Below are 14,657 nucleotides of genomic sequence, written 5' to 3' on the forward strand. Positions count from 1 at the left end.
AAGACATTGGAAAAGAAACCTCTCAGGGTTTCATAAGGTCGTGCTGAAGGGATGAACAGAGTTGTATACCTTTAGCAGGTGTTCTCTGTGGACAGCTGAATCTCACAGCCATGATAGGTGACGTTAGTGGGATGGCACTATCCCACCGATATCACCCACCAAAGTGGCTTTCCCTGAAGAACCCCAACAGCCCTATTACATGAATCAAATTTTATTTTAATGTTAAGATCCAAGTCAATTTACACAGTAATTCATAAAGGAAAAGGGATTGGGACTTACCGCTTTATTATAGTTTTATAACCACACTCAAAATGGTTTACATACAGGTACTTCAAGCATTTTCTCTATCTGTCCCAATGGGCTCACAGTCTATCTAAGGTACCTGGGGAGGTGGAGGATTAAGTGACTTGCCCAGGGACACAAGGAGCAGTATAAACATGCATCAATACATGATACTGTTGTTTAAATCATCATATTACATTTTTAATCTTAACTGTACCTTAAAACAATTCACTTTAAGCTCCTACTGAAAAAGCATGGGTAGTAAGTTTGGATTAAATGACATGCAAGAAGTATGAAAAGCAAAACAGCATGTTATAATAGGGCAGGGGTAGGCAATTCCAGTCCTCAAGAACCGGAGCCAGGTCAGGTTTTCAGGATATCCACAATAAATATGCATGAGATAGATTTGCATCTCAAGGAGACAGTGCATGCAAATCCATCTCATGCATATTCATTGTGGATATGCTGAAAACCTGACCAGAATTGCCTACCCCTGTAATAGGGAAGAGAAAAAAAACAAAACCTACAAATACCTTCAAGACTGCCTGGCTGTTCTCAATTCCTTCTTCCTGCCACGTGTCCAGAACTTTCTCTACGGAGCTATAACCTGTCCCATCATCCAAGAAGGAGAACAAGCAGAAGCCAATTGTGCCCAGCATTGTTGATGGGGTGGTGGTTCGCCTCCCACTCTCATCAAAGGACTAGAACAGAGGAGCGAGACGGTGAGCTCTTGAAAAGCAGTTTCAGCAAACAGCCTGCTTACCTGCAGCTCCGCCACACTTTCACATTACCTACAGCTATAAATTCAAACCCGAGATAGCGGGCTGATAATCGTGATGAAGCAAGGGACTTAGTTTTTCATGCTGCTCCTTCCCCGCCAGATTTTATAGAAATTCTTACAAGGCCTAACTGTTCGGCTGTTCAGCTAGTGCTACCGAAATGTTTCTTGTGGACTTCCTGTTGTAACAAAACACCCTCACGTGTTTAAAAACTGGAATTCCCTCAAGGCCACACTATTAGCATACAAAGGATAATTCATTAACAGTGAACTTCCTGAAATCCCAGTTCCCAGCACAGTTTATAAGGAGAGCCACCTTCCCTTCTTTTAAATAAAGATGCATTTCCCATTACAGTAACTATTACTGGACAGCAGTGACAGCCGTTCCAGTCTCACTGAGGCTAAGCTGTATCATAACAAAGAAACCACTTAAAAAATGCACATGATGAATTTATTAAGTATCCTAGGTGCAAACAGAAATAAATTGCATAAAAAGAATGCGTCTGAAAAAGAAACTTCTGTAATTACTGGAAATCTGGGGTGTTGAATAAACATCCTTATTGTGAGCAGATCTTTACACTCTTAACTAGGTGCAAAGTATCTGCAGAACCTGTACACTTGCATTTCCATTTTGAAACTCATGTACACATATGTATGGGGGAAAAGTACATCTAAGTTTGAAAATAAATTCTGTATGAATTATTTACCTTTTCCGACTTAAGAATGCCTCCTCAAAGGCTGATTAAATGTACACTTGATATGAAGGAGCACTTGTGTTTTAGGAACATTCAAGGAGAGCTATTTTAGGCACATATGCACAAAACTCACCCTGCGTTTACATTGCTAAACCAGTTTTAACTGGTTTAGTGTCAAAATATTGCATCTATTGATGCACAAAATGGTTTAGTGTCAAAATATTGCATCTATTGATGCACAAAATGGCAAATCACAGTCTTTTCCTTAGTTTGGAGCAGCCTCCGTTAATCATATGTAAATATATTACAACAAGATCATCAATATCAAACTAAGCACTCTGATCAATGCACAAAATGAAGTGCCAGTTTTTAATGCTCCAAAATCTCAAACAGATCTGGGGGTGCCAGTAGCATTAAAAAAAAAAGTGTGAACAGCAGCTTTTTTTTTTATGGGCACAGATGTTGTGTCTGTGTTTGTTACACACGCAAATATTTGTCTCCATTAAAAAAAAGGAAAATAGGATTTGTGCTGGCTGGAATTCCCCCCATGATGGCCCATACCCTCCAAACCTCCACCTGGCCACCCCACACCCTCCCTATCTTTAAATTAAAGAGCGGCAGGAGGAATGTCCACTCCCTCCTGCCGCCAGTGACCATGAACCCCCTACAGCCCTCCAACCCTGTACATTTTTTATTAAAATACAGTAGGAGGGATACCCACTCCTGCCTCTTCAAAATGATGGGCCTTCCCCTTCCCAGTGCATCCTGGGATGCACTGGGGAGTGGCCTAAAACTGATTGGCCTAGACACTTAAGGCCCCTCCCGTAGGAGTGGGCTTTGGATTTAATATTTTCAGTAGTTAGTTTGGCTTTATAGTTGTTTTATGTGCTGTCATACTTTCTCTCTATAATATGGATTTTTACCTTTGTCAGCATTTGACCTCTGACTCACTAAAAGCTACCTGCAGTTGTTAGCAGGCACTTATGTTGCTGGGTTTCACAGACACACACTTTTGAGTGCTGTTATTTAATGCTGCTAGTCTCTACACAGATACACACTTCTGAGGATTATTACCTTTTACTTTGTTGGTAAGGATGTCTTATTATGCTCTCTTTTTGTTTTAAATGTTTTTATTGGTGTTTTTGCTTCTGCTCTTAGTTGTTCAATCCTTGTTTAATTCCTTTCTAGCTTTCAGCTGATGGTGTTTTCAGTTTTTATACATCATATAGGTATATACTCTTTTTTCCATGGCTTTCCATGGTTTGGCTTTGTAATCCTTTTTTCAACAGCTGGTTTGGATTTGTAGTTGTTTTATGTGCTGTCTTGCTTGCTCCCTATAACATGAATTTTTATCTTTATCAGCATTCCATTATTTACACGCTGGATTAGTTTTCAGTTATAGCTTCTGTTTATATGGCATAGCAATCACCTGCATTTATGTATATATATATATATTTTTTTTTACATATAGGCTTTTACAATGGATAGTGGCTGAATATTGTCCATCTGTAGAGTTAGTCAAAAAGTGTCAGGGCAAAGCAGTGCTGGGGCAGTCTAAGATTTTTCAGTTGCTCTATCCAGATAGTGCAGGTGCATTTTATAACAAGTCACCTAAATTAAGATATAAAAAGGTGCTTATTTTTAGCCTGTGTGTCTTTTCTAAAATACCAGGACTGAAGTAGTGGACATTTACTTGTGGGTAATCTGAACAACTGTATTTTACACTATACATGCACACCACGCAAAACACACCTACATGGACATCAAGTGAAAGAATGTGTGCTGTCACCCTGTGCACTTCTTTGTGCGTACCCCTGGGGTTTTCATAAAAGTCCTATGCCATAAAATAGGGTTTTTACATGTGCAAAAAGTTCATAAAAATCACCCCCATCATTGCTGCTGCTAGAGATCTAGCCTAAAGGTATTAGATGCCCTAAGCCAGGAGTCCTCAAATTCAGTCCTTGAGGTCCACAACCCAGCCTGATTTTCAGGCTTTAAACAATGAATATACAGTAAAACCTTGGATTGCAAGTAACTTGGTATGCAATTGTTTTGCAAGACAAGCAAAACATTTTATTAAATTTTAATTTGATATACAAGCAAGGTCTTGCAATACAAGTGCATACAGTATACACATAGAAACATAGAAAAATGACGGCAGAAAAGGGCTAAAGCCCATCAAGTCTGCCCACTCTAGTGACCCTTCTCCCTGAGTTTGCTCACCAACCCCCTGCCCTTACCTCATTAGAGATCCCACATGAATATCCCATTTATTTTTGAAATCTGCCACGCTGTTGGCCTCAATCACCTGCCGTGGGAGTTCATTCCAATGATCGACCACCCTCTCAGTGAAGAAATACTTTTTGGAGTCACCATGAAATTTCCCTCCCCTGATTTTCACGCATCACATCATCACAACTGAGCTGATGGTTCTTCTCTCTCTCTCTCCCTAACACTGCAGGAGTGTAGTGACTATTCTAAACAAGCAAGGTCTTGCAATACGAGTACATACTAAAGAGAAGGGAACTGGTGAAGGGGGGAGGAGGTGGGAGTTGCATTGAGGGGGGTCCGGTTGGGGTTAAGCCATCTGTATTCAAAAAATTTATACAGATGGCTTAACCCCAACCGGACCCCCTCAATGCAACTCCCCCCTCCTCCCCCCTTCACCAGTTCCCTTCTCTTTAGCCTCAAGCATGTCAACTGCTTCCCTAACGGTATATATACTGGATCTGCACTATTTCCTATTTGTACAGCATCTTGTAGCTCTTGAAATATACAGCTCCATTATTCTTGTAACTTCTCCTGAAAATGACCAGAATTCTCTCTAATTATCCTGGAAATGTCCAGTTGTCTCTTTTGTAATCCGCCCAGAACTGCAAAGTTGAGGCGGAATAGAAATCAGTAATGTAATGTAATGTAATATTTTGTATTAAAGTTTTTGGGTTGTAGAGTTTCCATTATTTCTTATGGGGAAATTCGCTTTGATATACGAGTGTTTTGGATTACAAGTATGTTTTTGGAATGAATTATGCTTGCAAACCAAGGTTTTACTGTATATGAGATTTGTTTCCATTCACTGCTTCCACTGTGAATAATTATCTCATACATATTCATTGTGGAAATCCTGAAAACCAGGCTGGTTTGTAAACTAGAGAATGACATGGTGACAGAATTTGTCACAGTCTCCGTCCCTGCAGATAACCGCAGGGACGGAGGGACCCATGTTATTCTTTAAGGAGAGAGGGAAGAATCAGAGTATGGGCACAGCCAGTAAACCCTCAAGCCTTGCATTGAAGAATGCTGGTGTAGAAGGACTGAGGTTGAGATAAGACACTAAAGAATGACACGGGATGGTTTCTTGTAGTTATCTGCAGGGACGGAGATGATAACAAATTCACTATGTCATTCTCTACTGTGGACCTCAAGGACTGGATTTGAGGACCCCTGTTGTAGAAAACAGGGCAGGTAGTCTGCAAGGTCCAAATTGATGGACAACAAAAATAAGTACAGCCAAAAAGATGTGTAAAAAAGCAAGTTCAATTTTATTGTGCACCCATCAGATAAAACCCAACATAGGCCTTAAAAGGGTTGTATTGGGGGTTAGTTAAGCCATAAAAAAAAAAAAACAACAGAAAATCATTATAATAAAACAGTGTATGTTGAAACATATGTACAGTCATCAAAATAAAAGCTACATGTCTATAAAGGACATAGTGACTAGACACATACAAGCAGTGAATTACCCAAAGCCATCTCAACAATGGCCTATGGACTTCACTTTTTGGATAATTTCCTAAAAGAGAAGTCCATAGGCCATTATTGAGATGGTTTGGGGAAATCCAATGCTTATTCCTGGATAAGCAGCATAAAATCTATTTTACTACTTGGGATCTAACTAGGTATTGAGACCTGGGTTGGCCACTAGAAACAGGATACTGGGCTTAATGGACCTTTGGTCTGTCTCAAAATGGCAATTCTTATTTTCTTTTGTAATCACACTTAAATGTAGGTGTGTTTATTTGGGTTTATGCTACTATTCTATAATGGCATCTAGACACTCGGATACAGTTATAGAATTGGAGCTTAGTACATGGCACTGGCACAGCTAGCTTAATGCACCAAGTTATAGAACTGCTGCCAACATAATAATCAGAGATTCATCATCATTAGACAACCTCCAAGAATGAGACCACACTCTGCAGGAAAGCACGCATTTCAAACATCTTACCTGCATGGAGAGATGTCGCTTCAGTTGCCTGTAGGGTGTGGAAGCTGATGGCGTAAGGGGTTTACCATTTTTAAATACTTCATAGAAAAATTCTTGTAGGCTCATAGTGTCATCTTGACCAGCATTCTGGAAAGCATCTTCAAGTACCTACAAGAAATTACATAAAATTGTCCTGAAGCACATGAAATCTTAAATCACATTTCAATACGTTTTACCTACTAGAAAAATTACCTCATGCAGTCAAAAAAAAACCCCAAACAAACCAAAAAATAAAAAAACCCCCACGTTTCATACTGTCTATTACGGGGGTGTCAAATTTGGCCCACAGGGTAATTAGATTTGCCCCCAAAGTAAATGCACTTTCTGTTCCTTCCCTCCCTCTATCTCTCTCCTAGCTTTCCGGTCTCACCTTCAATGCAGTCTGCAGTGGCTTGTCAGTCAGCTGTAGCAATCCTAGCAGACTTCCATAGACCTCTGCAGCATGTTCCCTCTGCCGCAGTCCCGTACGCAGCAGAGGGAATATACTGAGGAGGCCAACAGCAGCCTTCTAGGATCACTACAGCACCGGCAATCCTCTGCAGGCTGCTTTGAAGGTGAGACCGGGAAGCTAGAGGATACTAGAAAGAAGGGGGGAACATGCAGGCCTTCGGGAGGGGGGGAGCGACGGGCCCTGGTGTAAAAGTACACGGAGGGATGGGTCCAAAGAGACATGCATATGCTGGACTGAGGGTGGGTACGGGGGGGGGAAGGGGAAGAAATAATGGGTCTAAAACCAGAGGAGAGGGAGAGATATGGTGGACAATGGGAGGGAGAGAAGTTGGACACAAGGGGTGGGGTGGAGGGGGGATAGAGATACTGGATAGGAGGGTAGCTGGCAAGAGAAAAGGAGAGATGGTGGATCTGGGGATAGTGGGGTCCATCCCTGCAGCTGTGGGGATGGAAACGAAAAAAAGAAAGATGCCAGACCTTCAGGGGAGGGAAGGGAAATGAAAGGGGAGGACAGCGATGGAAGATGGATGGTTAGCACAGAGAAAGAAGAAAACGACAAATGGGCAGGAGACCCTGGCAAGCGAGTTATCAGAAGACAACCAGAGCCAGGGACCAACATGATTTGAATAATGACCAGACAACAAAAGGTAGAAAAAATAATTTTATTTTCTGTTTTGCGATTACAATATGTCAGATTTGAAATATCAGAGCAGGTGTTAGACAGAAAGCATGAACTAGGACCTAAGAGAGAGAAGAAACATATTTTTTTATATATTTTGTTTACATCACAGAGCCATGTGGTGTTGGAGAGGTTGTAACCATATACGGTACTTCTATTAAGACTAAAGGATCCTTTTATTAAGGTGCGCATTTAGCATGTGCTAATCTTTAGCGCACGCTAATTGGTTAGCGTACCTTAATAAAAGGACCCCTAAATATCTTAATAAAAAATTTAGCCCGTGACTTAGCCTATGTTTTCTATTTCAGCCCCTTATGTGATTGAGTTTGATACTCAAATGTAGTTCATTTAAGGATGGTAATGAGGAAGTAGTCTAACTCAATCAGGACGTACACAGACATCAGGATGCCCATAACATGCATCAGATAGCTTTGTATGTACTGCCTTCAAATTATATTTTATGCATATTCATTGCAGGCATGCAAACACCCTCACTGGCTGGGTGTGTCCTAAGGTTTGAGTTGGGAAACCACTAGTACAGGGCGAATACAATTAATGCATTTCATGCTGGCTAGAGATTATTTCATTTATATGCATGAATTCTAGCCTACTGGTGTTTTTGGAACAATGGTACTTGAACATAAGAACATAAGAATTGCCTCTGTCGGGTCAGACCGGCGGTCCATCGTGCCCGGCAGTCCACTCATGCAGCGGCCCCTCAGGTCCAGGACCTGAAAGTGCTCCTACCCTAAAACTCACATACGCTTTTCGCTTTTGTTCTGTAGAGTAACCTTCTATCTATACCCTGCAATCCCCTGGCTTTAGGAGTATAAGCAAGGCGACTGTCCTGGGCTCCCATGCCACAAAAGGGTTCCAAGCTTGCACAAAGCAGAAGGAGAGAAAGCCTGCTAGTGGGGTTTAGGGACATTTCTTGGATATCGGGCAGTGACTTTGGATATTTAATATCCAAAGTCACTGCACTGTGGAAATTGAGGCTACAAGTGTTTCTGAAGGTGTGGGACAGTTTTCATGAAAGACACTCCTTGTGGTAGAAGATTTGAACAATGACTATCAGTATGGGCCTCTGTGGCCTGTTCCTCCTGACTAGGTTTACTCCTGCAGGAGAGATGATTTCACCTGGGAAAGGGCAGTGATGGGGAGGGTGGGAGGTTCTGATTGAGTGATGCTTTTGTTGTACGAGATGATTTATGTCACTCTTTTGTTTGTTTGTTTGTATTATATTGTGTGTGTATGCTGTTTCCTGCCAAAAACAAAGACCCTGCAGGATATAAATTTATAATAAAATTACATGCATATGGGATGTTAAGTATTTAGATCTACCTGCTGCAACATGCGTCATCTTATGGCTTTTCTACTGTGGTGCATAGTTTAAACATATTTCTTTGGTTTTGTTGTGGTGTTTTGTTGTTCAGTGAAAAAAAAAAAAAGGGAGCCGAGGTAGACTATAACCATGCCTACAAACACTCCCCCCCACCCCCCAAGCTCGCCCTTCACTTGTGTAAGACTCATTTACAAATGGCATGCTTTTCAACCATGCTGTGAGCAGTCTGCTTGAAACTGATAGAACGGATGGCAACTCATGGGCAAGTCTCCAAGTCATGTCATAGTATAACATGATCTGTAGCTAAATGGTTCACCAATAGAGGTCATATGCACAAAACAGAAAGTTTATAAATACTGCTAAAAAAAAAATAAGATTAGCTTCAGTTGGAAAAAGGGAATTAGATCAATATTTATCAGATCTAAATGAAAGTATGCTCTGTCTCATGCACAGTGTTACTGGCGGGAGTGACCGAGTTAAAAATACACAGCCATTTTTGTTTCTTCTTATAAGGTACAGTACACTGCTCTCAGTCTTTACTGATCAGCAGCCACAACATTTTTTTTTTAATTCTTTATTCATTTTTAACATTAAATACAAATGTTCTTATGTTCTTTATGTTATGAGCGTCTGTGTGTGTAAGGATACAATCGCCCAGGCAAGCATCATTCTTTGACGCGATTGGTCCTTGAAAACTAATGGCAAGTAATTTTAGTTTTATTTTTTTATGCAGTAGTTATCCTAACTTGAGCAACAAATCAATCAAAGAGGAGACTGAGATGGGATGTGATCGAAACATTCAAGATACTAAAGGGAATAGACCTAGGGGCATTGGTTCTAGAAGCGTAGCGTGCGGTGTAGCACGTGGTAATATCCTGCATGCGCTAAAAAAGCTAACGCACCTTAGTAAAAGGAGCCCTTAGTAGATAAAGAAAGGTTGTTCACCCTCTCCAAGTTAGAGAGAACGAGAGGGCACTCTCTAAAGCTGAAAGGGGATAGATTCCGTACAAACATAAGGAAGTTCTTTACCCAGAGAGTGGTAGAAAACTGAAATGCTCTTCCGGAGGCTGTTATAGGATTCAAGACAAAGTTGGACAAGTTCCTGCTAAACTGGGAATGTACGCAGGTGAGGCTGGACTCAAGAGCACTGGTCTTTGACCTAAGGGCCGCCGTGTGAGCGGATTGCTGGGCACGATGGACCACTGGTCTGACCCAGCAGCGGCAATTCTTATGTTGTTACTGTTTGGATCTTCTTATCTTTGCAAATTTGGATTTTCAGCTCTGACAGAAATAAAATTGGAAAAAAAGAACGATGGCTGACAGTGGATGATGAAATGTGTGTTTGCTTGTCAACTATCAAGCCACATTTTGAGTTCATTTCCATTCAAAAACAAGTACACCCATCGGATTGATTAGCAATTATATTCTATCTACTTTAGTTTCACCATTGTTACAATTACCCATACATAGCTTAAAGAACTTTAAATAAATAACTTTCAAATTTAATTTTTGTTGGTTTTGCAATTTTATAATTTCAATTATAATGTGTTATGAGAAACATTTGCTCCGCTTAATGTGCCAGAGTTTAAAAAAAAAAAAAAAAGTTTGAGACACCAACTACGCTCGGTCGTCCTTATTTTGAACAGTTTATTTCTTGTGCCTGTATATAGGAATTCCCCAAAGGGTAGGGGGGCAGGGTACACAGCGACCAACCCTGTGTACCCTCGGGTCGGGGGGGGCACAGACACCCTGTACATGATTGGTCACTGATATTTATTGATTGATTGCTTTTTGCACCATTAGCACTTTGTTTAGTGCACTTGAAACACTCACAAAATTGTGGGGGATCGTCCAAGGATGTCTCGCATGTAATATCCTTTTGGGTATATGTTTGTGGCAGCTATGCACTAGGGGTGATTCTCCATTGCGGGCTGTGAGACCAAGGACTTCCCTACTTTCACAAATTTATTTGTAGTCAGTGCCAGCTGTCCCTGCCCCCCTATTCTCCAGGGAACGAGGGGAGACTATTTTGGTTCTTCTCTACTAGTGTACTCCTCCGTTGGGTTTGTTGTATTTAAAACCCTGTATATAGGAATTGACAAGGCCAGATATCATTACCACTGGAGAAAAGAAATAACGAACTCCGACCTAGCAATAAATGTTTTATTTCACCAAGTTACAAAAGAGTTATAGAAAAGACCTAATATAGCATAATTAGATTGAACAACAAGTGACATATATTCAGTATTCTTATTTCATCAAGGGCATGTGGAGCACCAATTGCAATGGTAGAACCACTTCACTGTTGTTCCTGAAAATCTACAGACAAAATGCTCTCTAAAAGCCAAATACAGGTACTTTGGAAAACAATCGATGCCGAGGTACTGTCATTTCAATGACAGAACACAACTGTGGGGTTCTTAAAAAATTATTTTTACCGTTATAAATGTAAGCAGTTCAGAAGTTGCTCCAGTTGTCTTGGAGGCTTGTACGCTCCCCTCTTTGGTTCTCTAAAGATTTATTTGACAGAGTAAGCAAGTTTCAAGTTTATTGGTTTTTTATATCCCGATCATAAAACAAATATCTGACCGGTTTACAATAAAATATAAATAGGAAAGAAAGAAATATTTAATGGTGTTTTAGAAAGATTAGTGGGAAAAATAAAAACATATAAAACGTATGGACAGAACTGACAGCACTTAAGCTCCCTTCTTGTACTTAGTTGTCCTTCACATGCCCTTACCATTGCACCGTCCCAAGCATGGATTATATTAGGTCAGTTTTGTTTGCAGGACTCGCTCTCTCATTAGGCAGAATAATGCAGTCGCTTAAGTTAGCGGCTTGAGGGTGCCAAAGAGCAGTTGCAGTGATACGGTTTGCGAGTGTTTTGCAAGACGAGCAAAACATTCTCGCAAATCTTGCCTCGCAAACTGAGTGTTGACTCGATATGCGAGGCATCGCCCCCGAGAACCGGCATCATCTGCACCATGATCGGGCACCGGCACCAGCCCACAGGATGTGCGCCGGTGCCCAAAAAGCCTGCCGCCTGCCACTGATTCTGCTGGGCCTTGAGCATCTGTGCATGCTCAAGGCCTTCTGGCTCCCGCTCTCTCTGAGATTCTAATGAGATTCTCAGACATCGGACAGGTGTCCGGATGGCTTTCACCCTTGCCGAGTTTTCTTTCCTGTCCCCCCATCTACCTTCAGTTCCGCTGAAATGTAATCTTCATGCCGGTAGGCTGCAGTAGTGAGGTGAGCCTGCTGCCGATGGTCTGCCCTGGAAGCCGCCTCTCTGGAGCGTCATGCTTACATGGGAACAGGAAGTCACTCCAGAAAGGTGGTTTCCGGGGCAAGCCAACAGCAGCAGGCTAACCTTGCTGTTGTAGCCAGCCAGCCAGCCAGCCAGCCAGCCTGAAGATTACATTTCATAGAGCCAAAGTAGGTGGGAGGACAGGGGAGAGAGAGAAGCACAATTTTGCAAATGGGGGTGGGGGTGAGGGGAAGGTGAGGGTGTTTGGAGAGAGGGAGAGAGAAATATCCAAGGGAGGGGAGATGGAGGGCGGGAGGGAAAGAGAGAAAAGAACCTGCAGGGAAAGGGGTTGTGGAGAGAAAGGGAGGGGGGAGGGTTGGAAGGAGGGAAAGAAGCACTGAAAGAATTGATCATTTTACTACAAGCCTTATACTGAATAAGAATTTTTCTATATTCCTTTTTATACTACAATTTTTGCAACATGCAATATGTGGGTTTTTAAAAAAATATCTTTGTTGTATGTTTATTTACAAAATTTCAATAAAATAATTTAACTTATGAAGATGGGAAGGGGGACTAAGAAACAGATGAAAGGTGGGGCGGGGTAAGGCAGGGGCGAGACTGGTGAAAGGTGGGAGGCAGATACAGGGTGGGGCCATGTGTACTCTTTTTTGACTTCACAAATATGGTAACCTTACCCAAGAGGCTTGACAGTTAATTAGTGAGGCACAAAACTGAAGATTTGCTTAGGATGCCTAATAATTTTTGCACCAGCTTTCTGAAAATGCTTTTATTCAAGTTTCCTTCTCACACACTCTTGAACTTTTTTGCCTTACCATATTTTATTGAAGCCTATTGACAATTTCTATCATATCCCTCTCTTTCTTCAGCAAAAACATTTTGAGATTCTTACATTTTTCTTAGTAGTATTTACAGGCTTTATCATTTCCGTAACTCTTTCCTAAGCTATTTTTTATCCTTTCAATGCTTCAGCCTTATAAAGCTACAGCCTCCAGAACTGGGGTTTCACCTTAATCTATACAAGGGCAATAATATGAATACCTTTCTTCCAGAGGATGATAGTACTATTTATAAAACAGAGCATTATGTTAGCTTTCCCACTTTGTTTTATTACATTATTTTAGGGTTTAGTTTATTGGAAGTCTTAATATACCACCTTTCAACCTTAAAGGACATAGCAAAGCGATTCACTATTAGGAAAGGATTTAAAAGAAAGCTACAATCAATCAATAGGAAAAGGGAAGAAAGGAGAGAGCCAGTGTTCCCAGATAATCTCAGGAATGAAACAATCACATCACAGTACACTAGGGAGATTAAGTAACTTTCAAAGCTGGTTTGAAGTGAGATCAATTTGACTCCCCTTTCATGCGATCAGGAAGAGAATTATATTCTGAGGGGACCAAAGAACGACAAAGCTGTGCATCTAAAAAGAATTGAGATGGAAGAGGATGGTAAAAACTAATTGGTTAGGTTTATGAGCACAGTAAGATACTTGGATAAGGTGGTCAGGAAGGTAAGTGAGAACGCTGGCCTGAAATGCCTTGTGAACCAAAACTTTGTGGCAAAAACCAATGGGCCGCTGTCGCAGCTGTTATTTCAAAAAGGAAAGTCATTCTCATAAAGCATGCAAATGAGATTGGCGGAGAGGAACAAAGGTTTGCTAAATTTACAAGAGATGAGTCGCTGGTGATTGGCACATGTGCAGAATACACCACGAAAGAGGTGTAAATGTGCTAATGTGCCAGGAAAAGCAACACCGTAAGCAGTGTGTCAATCATAGGAGTGCTAGAGCTATTGGATGAAGGGAAAGGAGGGGAGATGCAACCTTGGCTTTCAACAGATGTGCATAAGTCATGCCTTTTCTCCCCTAAAACTAATTCATGTAAATCTTATAATTTTTAAATGTCAAATTCTATCATGAACCACAGCCCAGAAACACATAAGACACAGCTATAATACATGTGCTCAAGAAGTGTGCTTTTGTCCACTCCCATCCCCCCAAAAAGGCTATAATTTATGTGAACCATGTAATTTTGTTTTATTTTCATGATCCACAGTCAAAACACATGCCAGAGATGCATTTTTCATAGTACTGACCCCCCCTGGACTAGTTGCTGATTTCTGGTTGCCAAAAGCCAATGTTGTGCTTGGAGAATCACTCGGCAATGATAAAGAATGATGAGCCCAGTGTCGGAGACTGTTAGGAAGCTCGGAAAAGACCATGGTAAGCAGTTTTGATAATCCGCCGCTAAAATATAGGAACGCTAAACTGGCTGGAACCAGTGTAGCGACTGCGTTAAAGGCAACATCAAGTTTTGAGATTCTGGCCCTAAGACTGGCTACCTCAAGGTCATTAGAGATTAATGCCTAGAAATTTTTTAAAAAAATTTTACAGTTTTCCAATGTTATGCCACTAATGGATATGTCCCAAATGCTTAATTTTATATCTACAATAACAATAGAAGAGAAAATCAGTGTTCATAGTGCCATACCAATCAATACTAAATAGTAAACACCTTTTAGGAGATACTATTTGAATGAGGAAACGACCTCAGGATTGTTTTTACTATGCCTTAGTGCCTGACTTTTTTCCAAAGCAGCAGCACTATTCTGTCTTTTTGGCAATTGAATTATATTATTAAGAAGCACATCCCTGATGAAGCCTTAATGCAAAATGGTTGGGAAGAGGATAAGTGCTTTTTTTTCTATTTTGAAGCTGCTTATGATTTAAATTATTATTTTAGACGATAATATAATGAAAAGGTAAAAAAGAAAATTAGTGAAGATAAAGACCCCCCCCCCAATATTTTTCACATGAGGTTTTTGACCCATGATAAGAATTTATGCCCTGATGTGTCAGTCTGGCACTAATGCATAGTAAAACCAATCTTGA

General features: G+C 40.9%; 1 protein-coding gene across 5 annotated transcripts in view; it reads right to left on the reverse strand.

The window, feature by feature from the left end:
- The window catches only part of NIN (ninein), a 263,739-nt gene that overhangs the window by 148,523 nt on the left and 100,559 nt on the right, over positions 1–14,657 (reverse strand). For all 5 annotated transcript variants that reach the window (XM_033951534.1, XM_033951532.1, XM_033951530.1 and 2 more), the window contains exons 7-8: positions 5,984–6,130; positions 816–983 (exon numbers count right to left, since the gene is read on the reverse strand). In XM_033951534.1, the coding sequence (XP_033807425.1) occupies positions 816–983; positions 5,984–6,130 (315 nt within the window). The remainder of the gene's footprint in view (positions 1–815; positions 984–5,983; positions 6,131–14,657) is intronic.

Source organism: Geotrypetes seraphini, chromosome 7 (assembly GCF_902459505.1).
Source record: "Geotrypetes seraphini chromosome 7, aGeoSer1.1, whole genome shotgun sequence".
In the NCBI taxonomy this organism is placed as follows: Eukaryota; Metazoa; Chordata; class Amphibia; order Gymnophiona; family Dermophiidae; genus Geotrypetes; species Geotrypetes seraphini.